This window comes from Anolis carolinensis, chromosome 3 (genome assembly GCF_035594765.1).
Source record: "Anolis carolinensis isolate JA03-04 chromosome 3, rAnoCar3.1.pri, whole genome shotgun sequence".
Classification (NCBI taxonomy): Eukaryota; Metazoa; Chordata; class Lepidosauria; order Squamata; family Dactyloidae; genus Anolis; species Anolis carolinensis.
In genome coordinates, this window is record NC_085843.1 from 276,261,852 (window position 1) to 276,281,913 (window position 20,062).

Consider the following 20,062-nt stretch of genomic DNA (forward strand, 5'->3'; position numbering starts at 1 on the left):
CTCTAATTAGGACTTTATTTTTCTTTTCTTTTTGTTGTATCAACCTAGAGGCGTGGATGATGGGTTGTGTTGTCAAATTTTGAGGTTGGGGGGCCTGTAGTTTTGTTGTTTTGTTGGTCGCCGTGATGCCATCACTCATTTATATATATAGATGATTTAGTGGAGATGGCTGTCGCAGTTGAGGAATACCAACTGCTCAGCCATCAAATGGTATCTATGCATGTGCCCTTTCATTCTAGTGCTGCGAACCTCAAAAATTGTCAGGAAGTTACCAAAACAACATCATGTCAGTAAGAGTAATTTATTAGTGATCCATTCAATGAATAAAATACAAAGATGATTTCTTGAAGAATAAAAAAGAAGCAAGAAATAATCAAAACTCATCACCTCCATTAAATGGAAATTATTTTGATTCCAATTCTTCTTCCACTAACTCAACTAGTGGAGCATGTCTGTTGGCCTGCGATCCTTCCTGATAAAGAACCTTCTTTATGATCCCTGCTTTTGGGGCACGAATGGTGTGCTGCAGAGAAAAAAATATTAATGGTGTCTATATTTGCATAAGATCAACATAGTGCGATCAACCTACCGATAGAAACTGAGAGGCATACTGAGAGGCAAGAAATACCTCTGCCTGCTGACCTGCAGGGTAGAATATGACAGAAAAGAAATAAATGCTGTCCATTAAGTTATAGCTGGTGTTCTGCTTCCTCCAGCAGACAGATGACATCAACTGGTGGGGATGACATGGCACATATTTAATCAAGACTACTTTTCTGTGTCATGTTAATGTTGCCCCAAGAAACTTTTTCACAACTTGTTAGTATATAATACCTCACAAATTTACGGTTGTAAAATCATATGTAGATTCTGATCTACAGAAAATATGGATTTTAATTATTTCAGCGAATATTGAAAATGGCAGCATCCAAAACATTCAACTATATGCCACCCCTCAGCTCAATCTATGTATTCTATATTTCCCCCTCTCTTTACCCACATCTTTCAGGTTGGATTTAGTTTAAAGGTTTTCTTTGTTAGGTGTGAGTCACATCAAATTATGCTGAACACAGGAGGTCAAAAGCTAGCACATTAGGGAGAAAATGCCGACATCATGCCTACTATGGTTTCTGGCATAGCACTTACGCATTAACACTCTGCCTAAGAACAATTAAAATGCAAAGAACAAATAAACAGAACTGTACTAGTTTATCTAATTATTAAGAAGCCCAACAAGGCTTCTGCACAGTTGCAAGTTTATATTCTGCAAGAGAAGAATAAAAAGCCATGATTTCTTCTTTATAGAAGAGGCTTCTATTTGATAGGAGTTATACAGACAGCCTTTCCTCAGATCAAAAATTCTTATGTAGCATTGGTAGGAAATAACTGGTCGCTCATAAAAGATAATCTTATATACAAAAAGAATGGGGTATTTACTCCTGGGAAATGTTACTATCAATACAAACAACATAATCCTCAAACATCTAGTCAATTAATAAATTATTTCCTAGCATCTAAGGTGCAATTTATACAACGTGCAAATAGATCAGACCCAAATCCCCATGGGAACACTCAGCTTGTGTCTCCTCTACAATTAAAATCTTTAATATATAAAAATACCCACCTCCATTTTCATCGCTATCATAACCATTAATGGGTCTCCAACCTGAACTTTATCCCCGGCTTTCACAAACACCTAACAAATTGAAAAGTGAGTGAGAACTGAATCTGCTTGTTACATTCCTGTCATGCAAACATCGCTATGAAAGCATTTTTTAAAAAATAGCCCTATAAATAGCAAAAGGCAGGACAAAAGAGCCCTTGTGCAAAGAATGGAAACACTTGCTGAGCTTACCATGGAAGCTAGTTTCTCTCAGCAGGAAAACTTTTTTGACATTTTAAAAGTGCGTCTTTAAAAATGTAAACCTGAAATATAATTTGCACATGACAACTATTGCTTTGAGTTTAATTTACTTGTTCTAGGGAGAAAATACTAGTTCATTGCTGCATATACATGTCAAAGGTTTCTTGGATACCATCTTCAAAACTACCTGCTACATTTACCTTTCAGTACTAAGGAAGGCATTGTCACTCAACAAGCATGTGATAGCAAAACTCGTTTTTACAAGCATTTTTTATGCCCAATCAGCCCTCCTTTCCTCATCATCCTCTGTCTAGCTAGAAAGGGTTTTTTCAAGCGGGATCAGCATTGGGAGGAGCAGTGGAGAAACACAAATGTTCAGAGTTGAGTTGAATCAGCAGTAAATGCAACGAACAAAGCTTGAGCCAGAAAAAAGGCAGATTATCTAGCAGATTCTCCTGTAATCATGAACTGGGTGCATTTCTATCTACACACTTAGTTTAGATAGACGGAGCAGTGAGGCAGAAATTGTTTGGTTATAACCTCATGTGAACCAAGTACATCAATATGTCAAATTGATGCATACATACACACTGCTAATTCATGCCTGGCAGCCTTTGTCTATATTTCTCACATTTTTTATCTCTACTGTATCTTGAATAAGCAGGTTTACAGACTTATGGGAAATGACAGACTCTGGTTCTCTTAAAGTGTTCACTGACCAGCTCATAAGCTAACCAAATTTCACAGGATGCTAGCATTAACTTCCCGTAGCATCTTTTAGGGAGAAGGTGATGCAAATTTGCATTTGTGAAGGTAAATGATATTTCTTTATAACCCTAGGTATATATCTCTGTAAGGGATTGGCATCTACCAGGGAAGGAACTTTTAAATGATCCATGGCCTTGAGATTTGATTACGCAGCTGATTTATATGAGGCAGCTAATTTATTTCCCAAAAGCAGGGGGTTGGGTTTACTGCAGTGATCTTCCCCCCAAATTAGTGTTTTCGACATGATCATAATGACTAGACCCATCAGCCTAGTCAGCATGAACACTGGGAATGGTGGGAGTTATAGTCAAACAGAAACAGAGCAATCTAGTTTGGGGAATGTTTTAGTACATTTGCCTTGGAATCTCCTGCTTGAGGTTCTTCAGCCACTGAGATGATCTTGGGCAGAAATGGAAACATGCCTCTGGTTTTATCTACTAAGCATTATGCAGGCATGGGTAAACTTTGGCCCTCCAGGTGTTTTGGACTTCAACTCCCACAATTCTGGGTGTTAGGAATTGTGGGAGGTGAAGCCCAAAACACCTGGAGGGCCAAAGTTTGCCTATGCCTATTATATCCTAATTCTCAGACTTACCTTTTCTATTGTCCCTGTCATAGGGGCCACAGCCCCACCCTGATCTCCCATGGCACTTGTTCCAGAGAGGTATTTTGGCAAAGGAAGACCAATCCGCTCACTGCCTTCCTAGAGAAAACAAAATCAGCCAAGAGCATATGAACGCCATCCTTTTACAACTGGCACCAGTTTAGAATTTCTGTAAATGATAGATACTAACAGAATTGGCACTAAATATAGTTGAGTTGCCACGTTTGTGGGTCTTTCTAGCAATCTTTTGGTCCTCCAGTGCAATTGTATGCTCAACCTCTGCAGGATTATGACCACAAAGTTGCACTGGAGGACCTAGGTTCCTAGAGAAGTGTTATTTCACATTTAAAAGTGCCATTATTTGTAGTTTCCACCCTTTCACGGGGAGTCTGTGCTTCTGACCCTAGCAAATGAATAGGGCTGACTGCACTGTCTTTTGATAATAATTGTTTGCATTCTATTAGAGTCATTTTAAACCCTTTTCATTCTTTTTACAATAACAGCTCTTCTCCAGCAACATTATCAGACTATGGCTAGGCAATTTTTTATTACAATAATTCTTACTATAGTGCAGAAAATGCTGAGGTGTTATGTTACATTACTATGAATTTATCTTTCTAGCTTATTTAGAGTTATATCCAAATTGAAGGAACAATATTTTGAAACATTTTGGAAATGATAGAAAACGACTATAAAGTCTTAGTGGTTTTGAAATAAACCATTCTTCATCATATACATTTCAAATATGACAACTTTTTTCCCCCAAGGAAGCTCACAGTGACATTGAATTGTTTAGGATGTTCTTTTAAATGTTTATTTCTGCCAGATAGAATCTTGGAAGTCTTTCATTCATGAAGTCGTTTTTAGTGGAAGTCAAGCTGACGGCAACTATCAAAAATAACAAATTAGTAAGAAATGTGCCTTCTATTATTCACTATATTCACTAAATAGCTCAATACTGACCCTACCAGCCCTACCTACCAAAAATTACAACAAACTTTTGGACTGCTTTCAAAGAAACAGCATCATGTATTCAGCCCTTTTTCTAAAATATAAAAATAATATAAAAACTATAACTCTTCCCTTATTTCATTCAATCCCATTTGAAAATCAGATTCCCAGAAAGATGAAACAAAAAATATTACCGGTGAGAAGAGGTGAATGGAATTGTCCAAAATTACTATCATGGATTTACAAATAACTCCATTTACTGAACATATTATGTAATCTGAACCACCATCGCTTGAAACACTTCCAGAAACATGGAAAGACTGGTCCTGTATCTGAAATAGAGTTATAGTTTTTAAAATTCCCTGCTCCTCTTTGAGGAGGAGAACCCAACAGAAAAAAATTCCATACACAAATGTTCATACTCCCAACATGTGCAACCTATTCAGGTCCAAAGAAGATGAAAATTAAGAATTGCAAAACTAGGATGCATGTTTTTCAAATGGCAACATTAAACCCTAGGAGAACACTTTTGAAGTTTGGAGAAATAGCATTTTTTTAAAAATTGCCATTGCGCTATCTCCATCTCCAGCCAATTAATTTTCAGACAGATGTACAACCATACTAAGCTGCCCTTTTTGTACAGCTACACACAGCCTCTTATATGTCACACAGCATCATCTTGCTTGTGGAATTCCCCTCCTTTTGAGCTTCCAGTGGACAACCCGTCCTTTGGTCTTTAAAACCAAGCTTGGCTTTTCATACTGTTTTCATTATCTGTGATTATTTAAAACTGGTTTTAAAGAAAATTGTTTTTAGTTTGTTTTTTTAAAAAATCAGTAGTCTAAACAAACTAACGAGCAGTAAGTATTTTTATTTCATTTAAAATAAATGTCCTGCATCTCTGCACAAGATGAGAGGAGAGATGTGTGTGTTATTGAATAGGCTTCACCGCTAAATAAGGAAGAGCTTTTCCCTTTCCTCTATGACTACCATTAGAACCCATCATGTTCTATTGTTGTCCTAAATTTACTTGTTCTAAGGTAATATACACACTGAGACCTCAAAAGACAATTAAAATGGTAGAGCCAAAAGGCACAGCAGAAGAAATGTTAATCACTGAGACAAGAAAAAAACACAATGGATAGAAATATGCGGGTTTTCTTCCTTTTTTCCAACCTTAATCATCATTATCATCATCACTTCTGTTGATAAAATAATAATGAAGGCCATTTCTTAATTGCTAAAATAAGCAGACAGGACTGCAGTCCATCCACCCAATTTCACACACATCCCCTAGCTATTCAACTGCTGTTGTCGCTTTGATATTTAAAGGTAAAATCCCTCGATTTATACCTTTCTTATATCCCGTAGAGAACTCCACTGATTAAGTCCACAGACCTTTCAAGGGGTCAAATTAGTAAAGGAATCAGGCAGGAAGAGCTTGAGGAGGTTGCTAACTCCCTTAGTAACTGCAATCATATTATGGAGAAGATTACCTGCATGTTGTATGATCCATCATGATTGTAGGTAACAGTCATATTCACATCTGTTTAAAAAAAAAACATGTCAAACACAACATAAGCCTGTAGCTAGAGAAACCCATATTTAAAAGAGTAGTGTTTCTTTTAAACCATTCATATAACACTAGTGTGTCTACTCTATTGTTCTCTGGGTCAGTTTTCAGAGAACAAAATTAGTATTATTACAGATGAATATAATAATACTACATGAGCCACTTGTCCTACAACCACCTATGTGACTTCTGCCATGCTTCTTCTTGCCCTAGGAGTAAATTCCATGTAGATTCACCAATTCACCCACTGATCTAAAGAGTGTAACAGGACTAATGGTAAAACACTTTCTCCTCCCTTGTTCCTGCATAAGCCTCCTGAAAATAAAATATATGTTGCTAGGAGTATCCTGTTGAACAGGGTACATTATAGTACATTGGACTGGGAGAAAAAGTGAAAACTCTTTCTTCAAAAACTATCTCTTTTCACCTGCAGAATTCACACTTATAAGGGGTTTCTTTCTGCCCAATTTTAGGGGATGTTCTCCTTTAGTCCCACATATTTCAGGCTATTCCACTCAGCATGGCCCCACCTATGCTGCAATGCATTCTTAGTAATAGGAGCTGCTAAGAGCAGGAAAGTCCAATTTTCCCAGCTCAATTGAAAATAACAACTTTATGGATTAACTGCATCATGAGGTTTCTTTTTCTTCTCAACTATACAGAGCAGAAATAAAATGGTTGTTCACATTCTCTTTATAGCAGGCATGGGCCAACTTCAGCCCTCTTGGTGCTTGGGACTTCAACTCCCACAATTCCTAACAGCCTATCGACTGTTAGGAATTGTGGCAGTTGAAATCCAAAACAACTGTAGGGCCGAAGTTGGCCCATGCCTGCTCTTTATCATCAGTTTTCTCCATGATCACTTACTATTTTCACCATCTAGAAGAGTCAAGTTTCTAATGTAAGGTATGTTTAGTCTTCTACCACTGCTGGATGCAAATGGGGAGAACTTATCTAAAATAGTAAAGAAGTGAAAAAAAGGTTAACCTCTATTTTACACTTGTTAAAGTTGGCAGCATTCATCCCAAACCTTTTACATCCAGGCCAATCCAAAGTCATATTCATATATATTCCTGTCTACATGCCCAGACTGTGTCCTGAACTGAAGACAAATAACTGCATGAAACAGAGCTGAAATTTCTTTAGACATTCATTCATTCCACCAGGGACAAAACTCACAGGAATTCTAGAACTGGGACACTGAAGGGAATTCTGGTAGCTACTGTCCGACTAGCTACTGTATCCATGATCTAAGATATATTTTAATGGCAGCAAGGAAGTGTGAAAATACTGTCTTTTAAGAAGTACATGCATTTCCCAAAGGAGGAGGGGATAATATAGCATTACCTTCTGACTGAAGCCTGAAAGTATCTGTCATCATTTTCTCTCTCAGGATGAGTCCAAGAGCTGCCTGACACAAGGATGCCTTTGATATGGCTCCTTTGGCTGGAAAGAGCTCATCGCAATGTTGAGGGATAAAACTGGTGTGAACATTTCCGGCTTCAAACTCTGGGTGGCCCGCAAGATTCAATAAGAAATTAACATTAGTGTTCAGCCCTACAATCTGTTGAAGGAAGAGAACAAGAACACTAGATGGTGGCAAATAATTGTTCAGCATCAAACATGAACCTCCTTTGCCCAAAACTATGCAGTATATTGTTTTCTCTTGGAATAATTAACAGTGGTGTATGTTTAGAGTGCTTATCTGATATCACATCAATGAAGAACAATTTAATAATTTAATATGTCTTTTAGTCCTTTAAAATTATTTTAAATCACAGTATTGTTTTAAGTTTGTTAAATTTGTTTTATTGAACACAACCCAGAGATCTCCAGATAAAGGGCAGAATATAAATGCTTTAAAACAAAAAATAAAAAACATGGGATCCATATAATTACATTATATTGTTGAAGGCAATATCTTAATTTCCTCAAAGCCGCTTGACGATCCTCAGCCCAGACAACCAATTTAGCAATCATTGGGTCATAATGTATGGAAACCTCATCCCCTGTAACAAAAATAAATGGAAATGCTATTTGTCAGATTTAGTAGCCTGAAATAAATAAGAGGAGGGAAGTGAAAGGAAAAACCAGCTAATAAACCATCCTGTCTAGGTAGAAATAACCTGCTTCATTGAAAAGGTGAAGCAGTAAATATTAAAAAGACAGTGTTCTACTTGCAAACTATATGTATTTCAATGCAGTCACTCAACAGCCTGAAATATGGAATTACTGAAACTATGAAACAAATGTCAAGATAGAGACACTATATATGAAAAAAAGGCCTACAGGGCCACACACAAGTTAACAATTTCATTAAATGTCATTCTAGGTGGAGTACCAAGTTAAAACCACCCTTTCAAACTAAACATGAGTATAATTAAAAGAGTTTCATAAAAACAAATACAAGAGATACTATAAAAATAAATTCAAAGACATAAAATCCTTAATGCAGTAAATTTAAAAATTGTATGCTGGAATTGATGAAATACAGTTTTCTAGAAGATGACTAAACATTAAAATGTTGATTGGCAAAACCTATCAAGAAAGATACTAGTCAAATAATCCTCCTGATGAATAGCTTTCGTTTTACCTTGTCTTACCCCAGTTTCTATCCTGGTACAGCTATCAGAAGGCGGTGTAGACAAATGCAATAAGGGTCCAGCCCCTGGCATGAAATTATTATCTGGATCTTCAGCATAGATCCTGGCTTCAAAGGCATGGCCCTTGAGCAAGATCTCTTCCTGAGTCAAAGGAATCTTCTCTCCCGCAGCAATCTTTGAAAAATAAAGGAGTTTCATGTGTTTAGTTCAGAACCAACTATATCAAGAAATCACTTGTAAATGCAATTTTAAACATTTACGGTCTAAAACTAATTCTTAATCTCAATTAGAATAAACCCACTGAATCAATACAATTTACATAAAAATCCAGGAAAATGTTTTTCAGAAGCAAACAGTTATACCCATTAACATTTACAAAATGATCAGAGGAACTGAGTTCATGGAAGTTTTCTGTTAGAATGCCATATTTTGCACTTGCAAATAAGGCATATTGGTTCCTAATGCCAGACTATTATCTTTCCTAGTTACGAGTTTCCAAACTTCTCATTTTTTATTCCAACTTTCTGCTTCTTTAATTGTAAACTGAATTCTTTCTAGTTCTAGCAACTGCATTTTTTTCTACCGATAACAAGCCAATCATTCTATAGTTGATGCCCTTTATTAGAGTGTGTATTTATGTATGCATGCATCAACACATACATAAGCAATCTTTTAATAATGTTAGGTTGTAGGTAAAGATTTTCCCCTGACATTAAGTCTAGTCATGTCCGACTCTGTGGCTCATCTCCATTTCTAAGCTGAAGAGTCAGCGTTGTCCGTAGGCACCTCCAAGGTCATGTGGCTAGCATGATTGCATGGAGTGCTGTTACCTTCCCACTGGAGCAGTATCTATTGATCTACTCACATTTGCATGTTTTCAAACTGCTAGGTTGGCAGAAGCTGGGGCTAACAGCGGGAGCTCGTCCCGCTCCCCAGATTCGAACCGCTGACCTTTTGGTCAGCAAGTTCAGCAGCTCAGTGGTTTAATCCGCTGCGCCACCGGGGGCTCCTAATAACATTAAAAATAGTATTAAAACTTAAGAATAGTATTCAATCATTTGATACTGTCCATAGTTTAATTCCAAGCTAATTTTCATTTTTTTTTGTATATTTAGCTATATTATTTCAAAAATCATCAGCATCTAATGTAATCTGTCACCTTGAGTGCCAATTTTAGGAGAAAGAGTGAATATACAAAAATCCACACAGATCACATCTTAGATGTATTTTTCACTCGTAATTCATTGCCCAGTTTAGAGTAAAAGCAGATGGAAAGAGTGAGAATTCTGTCTCAGATATAAGGAGAAATCTACTTTAACAGGTGATAAAGAAAGATACAACCTCGATCTCAAATTGACGGCCTCTACTTTTTCATCTGCATGACTTCTCACCTTCAGCTGCCACTCCACTAAGTCTGTCCCTGTAATCATTTCTGTAACTGGGTGCTCCACTTGCAGCCTGGTGTTCATTTCCATGAAATAAAAGTTATGTTCACGATCCATTATAAATTCCACAGTTCCTGAAAAGTTGGAGGAAAATGCAGTTCATAAATGTGGCGATGCTTTCTCCAGATCAGGGGTAAGCAATTTGGGGCCTTGTAGATGTTTTGGATTACATTTCCAATAATTACTGGCTATCCGTCATGCAACTAGGGAAACCGAATTTTTAAAATCAGATCCAAAAAAAGAAGTCTCAAGGAATTTGTAAGAACAATGCCTTGTGGCTCTGAAATGTTCCTGAATGTAGCAAGTAAAGACATTTTTTGCCATCAGGCCTCTGGGGGAAGGATAAAGGTCATGCTGGTAAAGATGTTTTGGGTGGAATTTTGACGGGTGTGGGAGTTTAAAGGCAATTTTAATTGTATTTATTGCATATTTACTGTATTTTAACTTTATTTCCATACACTACTATTTAAATGTTTATTAAATTTTGTATTTCCATTGTTCTAAATTATTATTAGATTTTGTGATTGTTAGCCGCCTTGAGTCCAACTTTCTCCTTCGGGATATAAATGAGAATAATACTAATACTATCAACAACAGAAAAGCAGGTTTCCAATACCTGCTCCAACGTAATTCACAGCTTTAGCTGCCTTTACAGCTGCTTCTCCAAGTTTCCGTCGCACGTCAGGTGTAATTCCTGGCTAAAAACAAACTATGTTACATGTATCAAATACACCATAATGCACATGGATAACTAATGTATGGTAAGTATTATCTACCCTTTAAAATGCTAGAAATACTCTTATATTTTAGCTCCTTTTTCAGTCTACAATTCCATCCACAATCACTTCCAAAATGAAACACACACTGAAAAAGTAATCTAACAGAACTCTGAAAAGGCCAAAATTATGCAAAGAAAGGGATTAATAATAATAATAATAATAATAAAACTTTATTTATACCCCACCACCATCTCCCCAACGGGGACTTGGGGCGGCTTACATGGGGCCATGCCCAGAACAGTACAATATAGCAAAATATAAAACAACATATCATAATACAATTAAACAATACAATAAATAATAATGTACAATGCAACACATATATAACAGGGCGGGCCGCATGAGACACTTAGTTAAAACTTGGGGTGAGAAAAGGATAAGAATACAACCACGGAGAACAGGGACATGAGATAAAAAACAATCTAGAGGATAGATGTTGGGGAGTAACAAAAGAAGTGTGTAATAGTTACTCTCCGAAAGCACATCGGAAAAGCCAGGTTTTTAAATCTTTCCTGAAGGCTAAAAGAGTGGGGGCTTGCCTGATTTCGATGGGCAGTGAGTTCCATAAACAGGGGGCCACAGCAGAAAAGGCCCTCTCCCTTGTTCCCACAAGGCGGGTCTGGGATACAGGCAGTGGCGACAGGATTACAGCCCCTTAATTTCACTTATTTACTAATAATAAAAAGCAACCATTTCAATGCCTGAGTTCAAATGGAAGGTGTCATTACAGGAAAGATTCACTAACTGCTTTTCATCATGCACATCTTTTGAAACATATCCAAGACAGGCTCCTCAGCCATTCAAAACGATTTCACAGGGCAGTAATACAAGTAGGATATGAAATATAAACATGAAATGGAATACAAGAAATACAGACAAAAGGCATAACATATGTAAATATTTTCAGTCTCAGTGGGACCACAACTGCTCAAAAAATCAAAAAGGTACCATTAGCATTAATTTTGGGAAATTTAAATCAGATGTTTTATAACTCAATCACAATTGTCTCTCACCCTTGACCATGGAGCTCCATGGACCATGGAAACTCAAAATATCTTAGTGACACCAGGTTGGGAAAGTCTGAGAATGTTACAAAAATCTAACAGAAAAATCTAGAAAAAAATAACTTCTTTCAGTGCTTCAGAAGGGGAAACATCACCCACTGCATGGAAATATGAGACACTGGGCTAGCTGGCATAATTTTCATCATAGATTGGAGAAATCATCTTTTAGAGTACAACTCTTAAAACGCCCTGCCCACTACTTTGGGGAATTTTTAAGCTGAAGTCCAAAAAGGTTACTTTATTAAATGCTTTCCATATTTAGTATGTCCCCACGCCCTCATATTTGCAATGTTTTGGGGTCTTTGAAACTGGATTTTTCCTATAAAAATAATATGCCAAGATGGCATTAGAATCTTATGTGAAAAAACAACACATGATAACACAAAAACAGAAAACCAACGTTTCTTTCAACGGTCATTCATTGGGTACTTACCCCAGGAGCTTCCTCAATAATCTTCTGATGCCTTCTCTGTACACTGCAGTCTCTTTCAAACAGGTAGACTGCATTGCCATGGTGATCTCCAAACACTTGAACTTCTACATGCCTGTTTCAGATTTTTTAAAAAGAGAAGGATGACAAAGGTTATAACCTACATACACCAGTAACAATGTCTGCAATAAAATATTAATAGACTGAGAAGAAATCAACTGATCCAAATCTACCCCTTTCAGCAGCCAAGGTTGCATTATTCGGGGGAGAAAAATCAAGGTCTGGTATAAATTGTCCTATATGAAACACAGACAATCCACTGTCTGCTGTTCACCTCTGACGTCTCCTTAAACTGCTTACAACAGATATGGGCAAACTTGGGCCCTCCAGGTGTTTTAGACTTCAACTTCCACAATTTCTAACAGCCGGTAGTTTGCCCATGCCTGGGTTACAAATCAGTAGATGACTGTCTTACCTTGGATTATCTACAAACTTCTCTATCAACATGGCATCATCGTTGAAAGACTTCTTTGCTTCTCTCCTGGCTGATTCTAATTGTTCCTGAAATTCTTTATCTGAAAGAGCAATCCTCATACCCTGGAAAGTTAGAAAAGTAAGGAGAAAAGCTGTGTGTGTGTTTTTTTAAGTGGCAAATCCTTACAATTTTTTATGCTGGATTTATTTTTAATCAAGATACATCACTCACATGATTAAATGCAGTTTAGTGACTACTCAGAACACTACAAAGAAAATCCCTCCAAGGTCAGTTCAGAGTTCACAATACACATATATTTGGTGTAACAATGCAAAAACTGGCACATAAAATCTGAAATATTTATTTTCTAAAGCAGCAACTTCTAAATGTTTTTACCTTTCCTCCACCTCCTCGCACTGCTTTGATCATGACTGGATATCCAATCCTTCTGGCTTGCTCTTCCAACCACTTGTCAGATTGATCTTCACCATGATAGCCTTCGACCACAGGAACCCCAGCAGCGGACATAATGGCCTTGGAAGTGCTGCAAAAGAATGCAGTTTGAAATTAAATGGCAATGATAGTGGGAGCTTTTTATTATACAGCTTGGGACTTGCAACAATGAATTTCATTTCTCTCACACCATCTTTAAAAAGCTGTTTTTAAAAAACAAAAACTTGGCTTTCACATCTGTGATTCAATTATGGGTTTCTCAGCTTTAAAGGATCTACAACTCACAGTGCATAACTATCTGCGAAATACTTTCAACACTTAGAATACTCCTAAAAGTTTAAACTAAAACTTGGAATAGGTTCAGTGTCCCAGTCAAACCATAAACATTTCCCAGCCATTGTATGTAATGCACATATACCCTAGGAAGCCACAACTGGCCATGCAGTATGCATACATGCATAGCTATATCTATCTACTTATGTAAATTGTATGCATTTTTGCACATACAGTTTTGAACCTTTCCCCCTTTCACTTGTGACTTTATCAGAGATGAAAATACATTCTTCTATTTTTTTTAATACGATATCCCCGTATCAAATATGATTGTGGTGTTGTCCCACTGCAGGTGTTGAAAGCCTTGGTTTTTTTTTGTTATTGTTGTTTTGTTTTGTCAAAGGGCACATCCACCTTGCAATAATTCATCAAGTTCTACATGGTGGAAGCAGGTAAGTGAAGAGCTGCTGATGTCACTTCTAGACATGGGAACTTTTCAGGAATGCATAGATTTCACTGTGCCACTTTCTCTTCATTAATCCAACCTTTTAATTTGCCCTGCTCCATTTTCTCTCTTGGGTTCCCACACTCCTACCACTACTCTATAGTCTCCTCCAACCCCATTTTGTGTGCTTTTTCTTTTCCAATATGCTTTCCCAACCCAGATTAGATTAGTTAAAGAAATGCATGAAATTAATTTAAGGGCTGCATTCAGCCTTTGGGTTGCACATTACACTATGTAGAACAATTTTGTTCCTGGCTTCTAAATGTCATTTCCTAATTGGTTATATCAGAAAAACATGGAAAAAATTCATTAAACTACAAAAACTTTGTTTCTGTTGGATATCCTGTAGCACATTTCGCTATCATTTTTCAATAATTATCTCATCGAGTCTCAATCAATTCAACACAGTTTGTGACAGCCGTAAAATAATCAGGAAATAAGACTTTCAAGACTGTTATATAGCGTTATCTAAACCTGTCTCACTGCCTCCTCCTTGCTAAGAATCACTGTATTTTTATACCTTGATCTCATATTCACAGCATTCTCAAATGTATAAAACAGTCTATAAGCTTTATGTATGAGAGATGCAGGGTATAAATTCAAGGCCATAGTTGTATTTTTTTTTAAAAAAACCAAAATCTCAATATACAACCCTCAATAACAAATTTAGCCACGAAGTAGAACTGGGTACCTCTTAATGCCCATATCTCTGATAGCAGATGAAGGGGGTCCTATAAAAACGATTCCTTCTTGGTTGCAGAGTTCTGCAAATTCAGTGTTTTCCGAGAGGAAGCCATAGCCTGGGTGGACGGCCTAAAACAGGAAGGACCAAGTGCTAGGTGGAAATGCCCTTAAAAAATAAAGAGGTTTTTGGCTTCCAGTGGAAAGACAGCAAGGAAGGAGCCAAACAAATATAATAAGAAAACAAATTCCACAATGTTGATGAACAAACAAGGACAATTCTGCCTAATCTTTTATGGAATTTCTCAACTTAGCAAAAAGATTAATACAAATCAGGACTTCTCCTCCAGAGCATGGTTAACTGTAACTAGGGGAGCTCTGTTTAGACTAGGCATGGGCAAACTTCGGCCCTCCAGGGATTGTGGACTTCAACTCCCACAGTTGCTAAGAGCCAGTAAGTCCAAAACCGCTGGAGGGCTGAAGTTTGCCCATGCCTGTTGTAGAACCTCATGCGATAACTGAAAAGGCCAGAGCAATATCTCCTGGTACCAACTACTGGAATCAAGTCGGCCAAGGAAACAACAAAAAGAACCACTGCAGCACAGTAACTCTAGCAGCTTATCTGTCCAAGATACTATGACCCATATCACTGAATCCATAGGATTGCACTCCATTGCTTTCTCTCAATGAGAAATGTACTCACACAGGTGACTGAGTCAATATGTATTCTAGTGTCAGGTGTGAAAACTGATAAATGGGTCTACTAAATAATCATTTCAATTTTAAAGAGTGTCTGAAACTCTTAAAAAGTAGAAAAGTGGAATGCCCAGATGTGAAGGAAAATGTAAGGACAGACAGGGTTAATGACCATGCTCTGACCTACCATGTTATGTATGCCCGTTTAACTATAGCTGTGGGAAACTCTATGCTTTCATAATTCAAGTTACTCAAGTAGACTAAATGCCCACAAAAAACTTATTTTGGAGTATAAATGAGAATAGTTGTGTATGTGTGTATACACCTGAACATGCAAGCATAGCGGGAGGGAAAATTCAGAGCAAGAGAATATGCATACCAAAGCTAAGTACAGTTTGTACCTGTGCTGCTGATTTTTTGGCCACCTGCATTATCTTTTCCATGGCCAAATAGCTCTGCTGAGATGGTGCTGGACCAATGCAATATGCTTCATCTGCCTGTAATGACACAAGTAGACCTACTGTAAAATTTATTATTACTCTACGTTACAGGCAAGAAAAAAATAGAATTGAATAATTATAATATGTTTCAAAATTCATGTTAGTGGTTTTAAGAAATTCAGAGACCAAAATTGTTGGTGTGGATTGTTTCAAAAAATCTAGTGTACTGCACATTTATTTAGAAATAAGTTTCACTGAGTTTAATGGGACATGGACTAGTTACACAGAGGACCAAGGCTATATATTTTAATTTAGGGCAATTTGTTTTTAGAAAAAGAAGTAGATCTGAAGTTGGATCTGTAAAATAATTACAATGAATATAAATCTATAGATGCATATCCCAGCTTCAGTAGAAAACAGGAAATGAATTGTTGTCTTCAGAGATTTATATAGTTGCACTAATGACATTCATTACAAGCATAATTGAAAGTGCCATCTTAATCTACGAATCAGAAAGCCCATCCTTGAAGGCTATTTTGTAAAACCGGTGGAACAAATCCACCATATCTTAGTGACTGAACACATGCTAAGTATGAGGTCTTGGCATCTTCAGCAGAAGGATCACCAGTTCTGGGAAAGTTCCTTTCAAGACATAAAACAAATCAATCTCAAACATTCCTGCTCATTTCCCATTCACAATTGTTTTCAAGCTTAGCCCCTAAAAGTTTTCACCAGCATTTTTACCATTGCCACGTGCATTGAGTTCCTGTCAGCATCACTGTAAACGGCCACTGACTTCACTCCCATCTTCCTAGCTGTCCGCATTACTCTGCATGCTATTTCACCTCGATTTGCAACAAGGACCTTCTCAATATTACTTCGTCCTGTTTTCAAAAATGAAAAGGGAATGAGGGAGAGATCGAAAAGAAATAACTCATGGTCTAGTAACTCATAGGTCAGGACACAGTAGCATAAGTTTACTAAATTTTAAAAATGTTTTCATAGAAATAAATCCCGAGATTCTCTTATCACTTACAGTGTAAGTACACACTACTTTTTCCCTCTGATAAACAGGTTTTTAAGCTTTTTCAAATACATGAAACAACTTCTCAGCTAGAAATAACAAGTATGGTGCAAACAATGGCCAATTAAACATCTCCTAATTAACTTTTGATCTGTCTCTAGCCTCTCTATGGTTTAGCAAATCTACAATTCCTCTCAATCTGAATTCAGAAATGTTTAATATTAAGCACAGCAAGGTTTCCAGTATTCAGTCCAAGGGAAATGCAGAACTGCACTTTACATCAATCCAGATGTTGATGGAAATAATGTGATGTGACAATTGTCTCCAGAAGAGATTAGCATGGAAACATTAATAATTCACAGAAAATGATGGGACATGTTTAAATGGGCTTCAAGAAGTTAATTTGCTTAGAATAAATTTAACACTACAGCCAAGGCTCACTGAATGAATCATCCGGACATGAATTTAGTAGCTAAACAAACAAACAAACAAAATACTTTATGACAGAGCAGGGGAGAAATCTGCTGCAAGACTGCTTCCAACACCTTGTCATTTTCAACATTTATACTGAAGAAAACCAAAACATAGCTGTGCATCAAAACAGAAATAATCTCAAATCCCCAATTCTGTAAAGCTTGGATGTATTTATGTACCTTTATTACAGACAATAAACCAACACTAAGGGCCCTCCCAGATAGGCTCCATATCCCAAGATCTGATCCCAAGTGTTCTGTTTATCCCAGACTATCTGGCAGTGTGGACTCATATAATCCAGTTTAAAGCAGAAAACCTGGGATCAGAGCCTGGGATATAGGGTCTGACATCTGGAAGGGCTCTAAGATTCCTCATGGTAAAACACACATAACTTCTTAAACTGTCTGATGCAACTTTTAAAATTAATAACAAAACATGCAATTTCTGTATTTAAAAAATCAAACTGACCAGTTGCAGATGCATAATTTCTGGCTCTTGTTACCCAAATCCATTTTCTGCAACAGAAAGAAAAATAGCAGAGAATGGGATCGAAATAAGAAGTTTAACAGATGAATCTTTTCTTGTGATAAAAATGTAATTATGGGCAAGGGGAGAACTCGGGAAGGAAAAAAGCTAAGCTATAATAATGATTAGGTGCCTTACAAATATCTGCTTTTAGTCTCCTTGTGGAGAGAAACATATTAATAATAATACAGTAGAGTCTCACTTATCCCACCTTTGCTCATCCAACATTCTGTATTATCCAATTCAGAATGCCTCCTGCCCACAGCTGTATCTCTAGGCAGCAATACACAGCAGGCCAACACACCCAACAACAACACAAGTGCAGCCACGCTCCCAAAGTGGCAGACTTCTTGTAAAACATGTTTTGGTGCTTAATGTGTAAAATAATAATGTCATTTGACGTTTCATAGGCTTTTCCTTAATCCCTCCTTATTATCCAACATTTTTGCTTATCCAACGTCCTGCTGGCCCATTTATGTTGGATAAGTGAGACTACTATAAAATATTTTTTTTAATTGGGTCAGAAGCGACTTGAGAACATACTGCAAGTCGCTTCTGGTGTGAGAGAATTGGCTATTTACAGAGGCGCTACTCAGAGAAAACCCGGATGTGTTACCATCCTGCTGGGAGACTACTCTCATGTCCTCGTAAGCTAGGGCTGACAGATGGGAGCTCACTCCTTCTTGCAGATTGGAACCAGCAACTTTCAGATCAGCAACCCAACCTTCAGGTCAGCAGTTCAGCCGGCACAAGGGTTTAACCCATCGCACTACTGTAGCTCTGTAGTATTTTGGTTGATCATTGGCATGGCCAAATGCTTGAGCAAATGATGAGGCTACAGAGAAAGATGACTGCTAACTTGAAACGTCCGAAGGACAATCATTCACAAGTTGGAGCAGATTTCTTCCCTTTGCTCCAGAGGCCAGGATAGACTCAACTGACAGAAAAGGCAAAGAAGTAGATTCCAGTGGGTTGCTGCTTGTTTTTCCAGCTATATGGTCATGTTCCTGTAGCATTCCCTCCTGACATTTCACCTGCATCTGTGGCTGGCACAGTAGATTTTAGTAGATTTAGTAGATTAAAAGTAGATTTTAGCTAGCAGTCAGTGAAACTTCCTAACCAAACTACTGTTTTAGGCTGTTTAGCCTTAAAACATGGCTCTTCACACAGGCCTTTGGATAAGAGTCCCCCATCTGTTTTGTTTTGGTGTCCTTGTTCTGATTGGTTGGTTGCACCTTGCTTTGTCAATTTTCTGATATAACCATAGAGTCCACCCTACTCCAAATCTTCCACGATTTTGTAGCATTTTATTAACTACCTCATATTTACAAAACACACTTAGCGCACTTTCACCCAGTTCGTTTTTATGATTTTATCGCTGTATTTTAATGTTTTTACCAATGTTTTTGCTATTTTCATGTTAATGTTAATTCCTCTGCACATGGTTTTTGCTGTTTGATGTGTTTTATGTCCCTTATTGTATTTGCTTGGGCTTTGCCCCATGTAAGCCGCCCCAAGTCCCTTTGGGGAGATGGAGGCGGGGTATAAGAATAAAGATAATTATTGGGTTGTTGTGTGTCTTTCGGGCTGTGTGGCCATGTTCCAGAAGCATTCTCTCCTGACGTTTCGCCCACATCTATGGCAGGCATCCTCAGAGGTTGTGAGGTGACAACCTCTGAGGATGCCTGCCATAGATGTGGGCGAAACGTCAGGAGAGAATGCTTCTGGAACATGGCCACACAGCCCGAAAGACACACAACAACCCTGTGATCCTGGCCATGAAAGCCTTCGACAAGATAATTATTATTATTTGTTTTGTTTTTAGCCTGTCTTTCTCCCAATATAGGGACTCAAGGTGGCTAACAACACATCTGACACAATACCAATTAAAACACAAATGCATAAAAATGTGAGTAATGTGTGTGCGTATCCAGTTATGTCTCACTATTATGGACTCATGGGAGCTGTAGTTTGGTGACTCTGAAGCACTATTTTAAGAATAGACAAGCATCTCAAGATCTGAGGATTATCTGGGAAGTCATTTATCTGATTGTAACCGAGACCTGGGCCAACTTGGGCCCTCCCTCCAGGTGTTTTGGACTTCAACTCCCACAATTCCTAACAGCCTACCGGCTGTTAGGAATTGTGGGAGTTGAAGTCCAAAACACCTGGAGGGAGGGCCCAAGTTGGCCCAGGCCTGTGGTAATCACAAGTCTAGAGAAGGCCCGACATGCTCCTCCTCTGCTTCTAAGAGGAAAAAAAGGACTCTCATGGAGGCCTCGGCCTCCTCCTGCCTTCCTTCCCTCCCTCCTTCAGCCCCGGGACTAGGCCTCACTCACGGGCATCGAAGCAAACCCCGCAGGGCCTTTCGCTGCCACTCCGACGCCGCCATGTTTGTTCGAGGCGCAGAAAGAAGAAAGTGGGCGTGGCCTAAG

General features: G+C 37.9%; 1 protein-coding gene across 2 annotated transcripts; it reads right to left on the minus strand.

Moving 5' to 3' along the window:
• Positions 1 to 285: 285 nt before the first annotated feature.
• Positions 286 to 20,057, minus strand: mccc1 (methylcrotonyl-CoA carboxylase subunit 1). Of its 2 annotated transcripts, XM_003218099.3 has the most exons (19): positions 19,967 to 20,057; positions 17,571 to 17,617; positions 16,349 to 16,488; positions 15,566 to 15,661; positions 14,479 to 14,600; positions 12,953 to 13,100; positions 12,557 to 12,678; positions 12,085 to 12,196; positions 10,425 to 10,506; positions 9,755 to 9,882; positions 8,354 to 8,537; positions 7,660 to 7,769; positions 7,108 to 7,324; positions 6,628 to 6,714; positions 5,684 to 5,733; positions 4,382 to 4,519; positions 3,228 to 3,335; positions 1,625 to 1,696; positions 286 to 523 (listed from the first exon to the last, which is right to left on the minus strand). In XM_003218099.3, exons 1-19 carry the CDS (start codon positions 20,017 to 20,019, stop codon positions 404 to 406), a joined length of 2,136 nt encoding a protein of 711 aa, XP_003218147.1. In that variant the 5' UTR covers positions 20,020 to 20,057; the 3' UTR covers positions 286 to 403. The 2 variants fall into 2 exon arrangements, with proteins under 2 accessions (XP_003218147.1, XP_062832887.1); XM_062976817.1 differs by lacking the exon at positions 17,571 to 17,617 and having other exon boundaries at positions 19,967 to 20,048.
• Positions 20,058 to 20,062: the final 5 nt, after the last annotated feature.

Coding starts and splice junctions, on each gene's coding strand:
- mccc1 (XM_003218099.3), bottom strand. CDS start 20,019: ATGGCGGCGTCGGAGTGGCAGCGAAAGGCCCTGCGGGGTTTGCTTCGA. Junction 15,662..16,348: donor ACTCAATGCACGTGGCAATG/GTAAAAATGCTG, acceptor GTGTCATTACAG/GCAGATGAAGCATATTGCAT. Junction 5,734..6,627: donor TCTTCTAGATGGTGAAAATA/GTAAGTGATCAT, acceptor TTTTTTAAACAG/ATGTGAATATGACTGTTACC.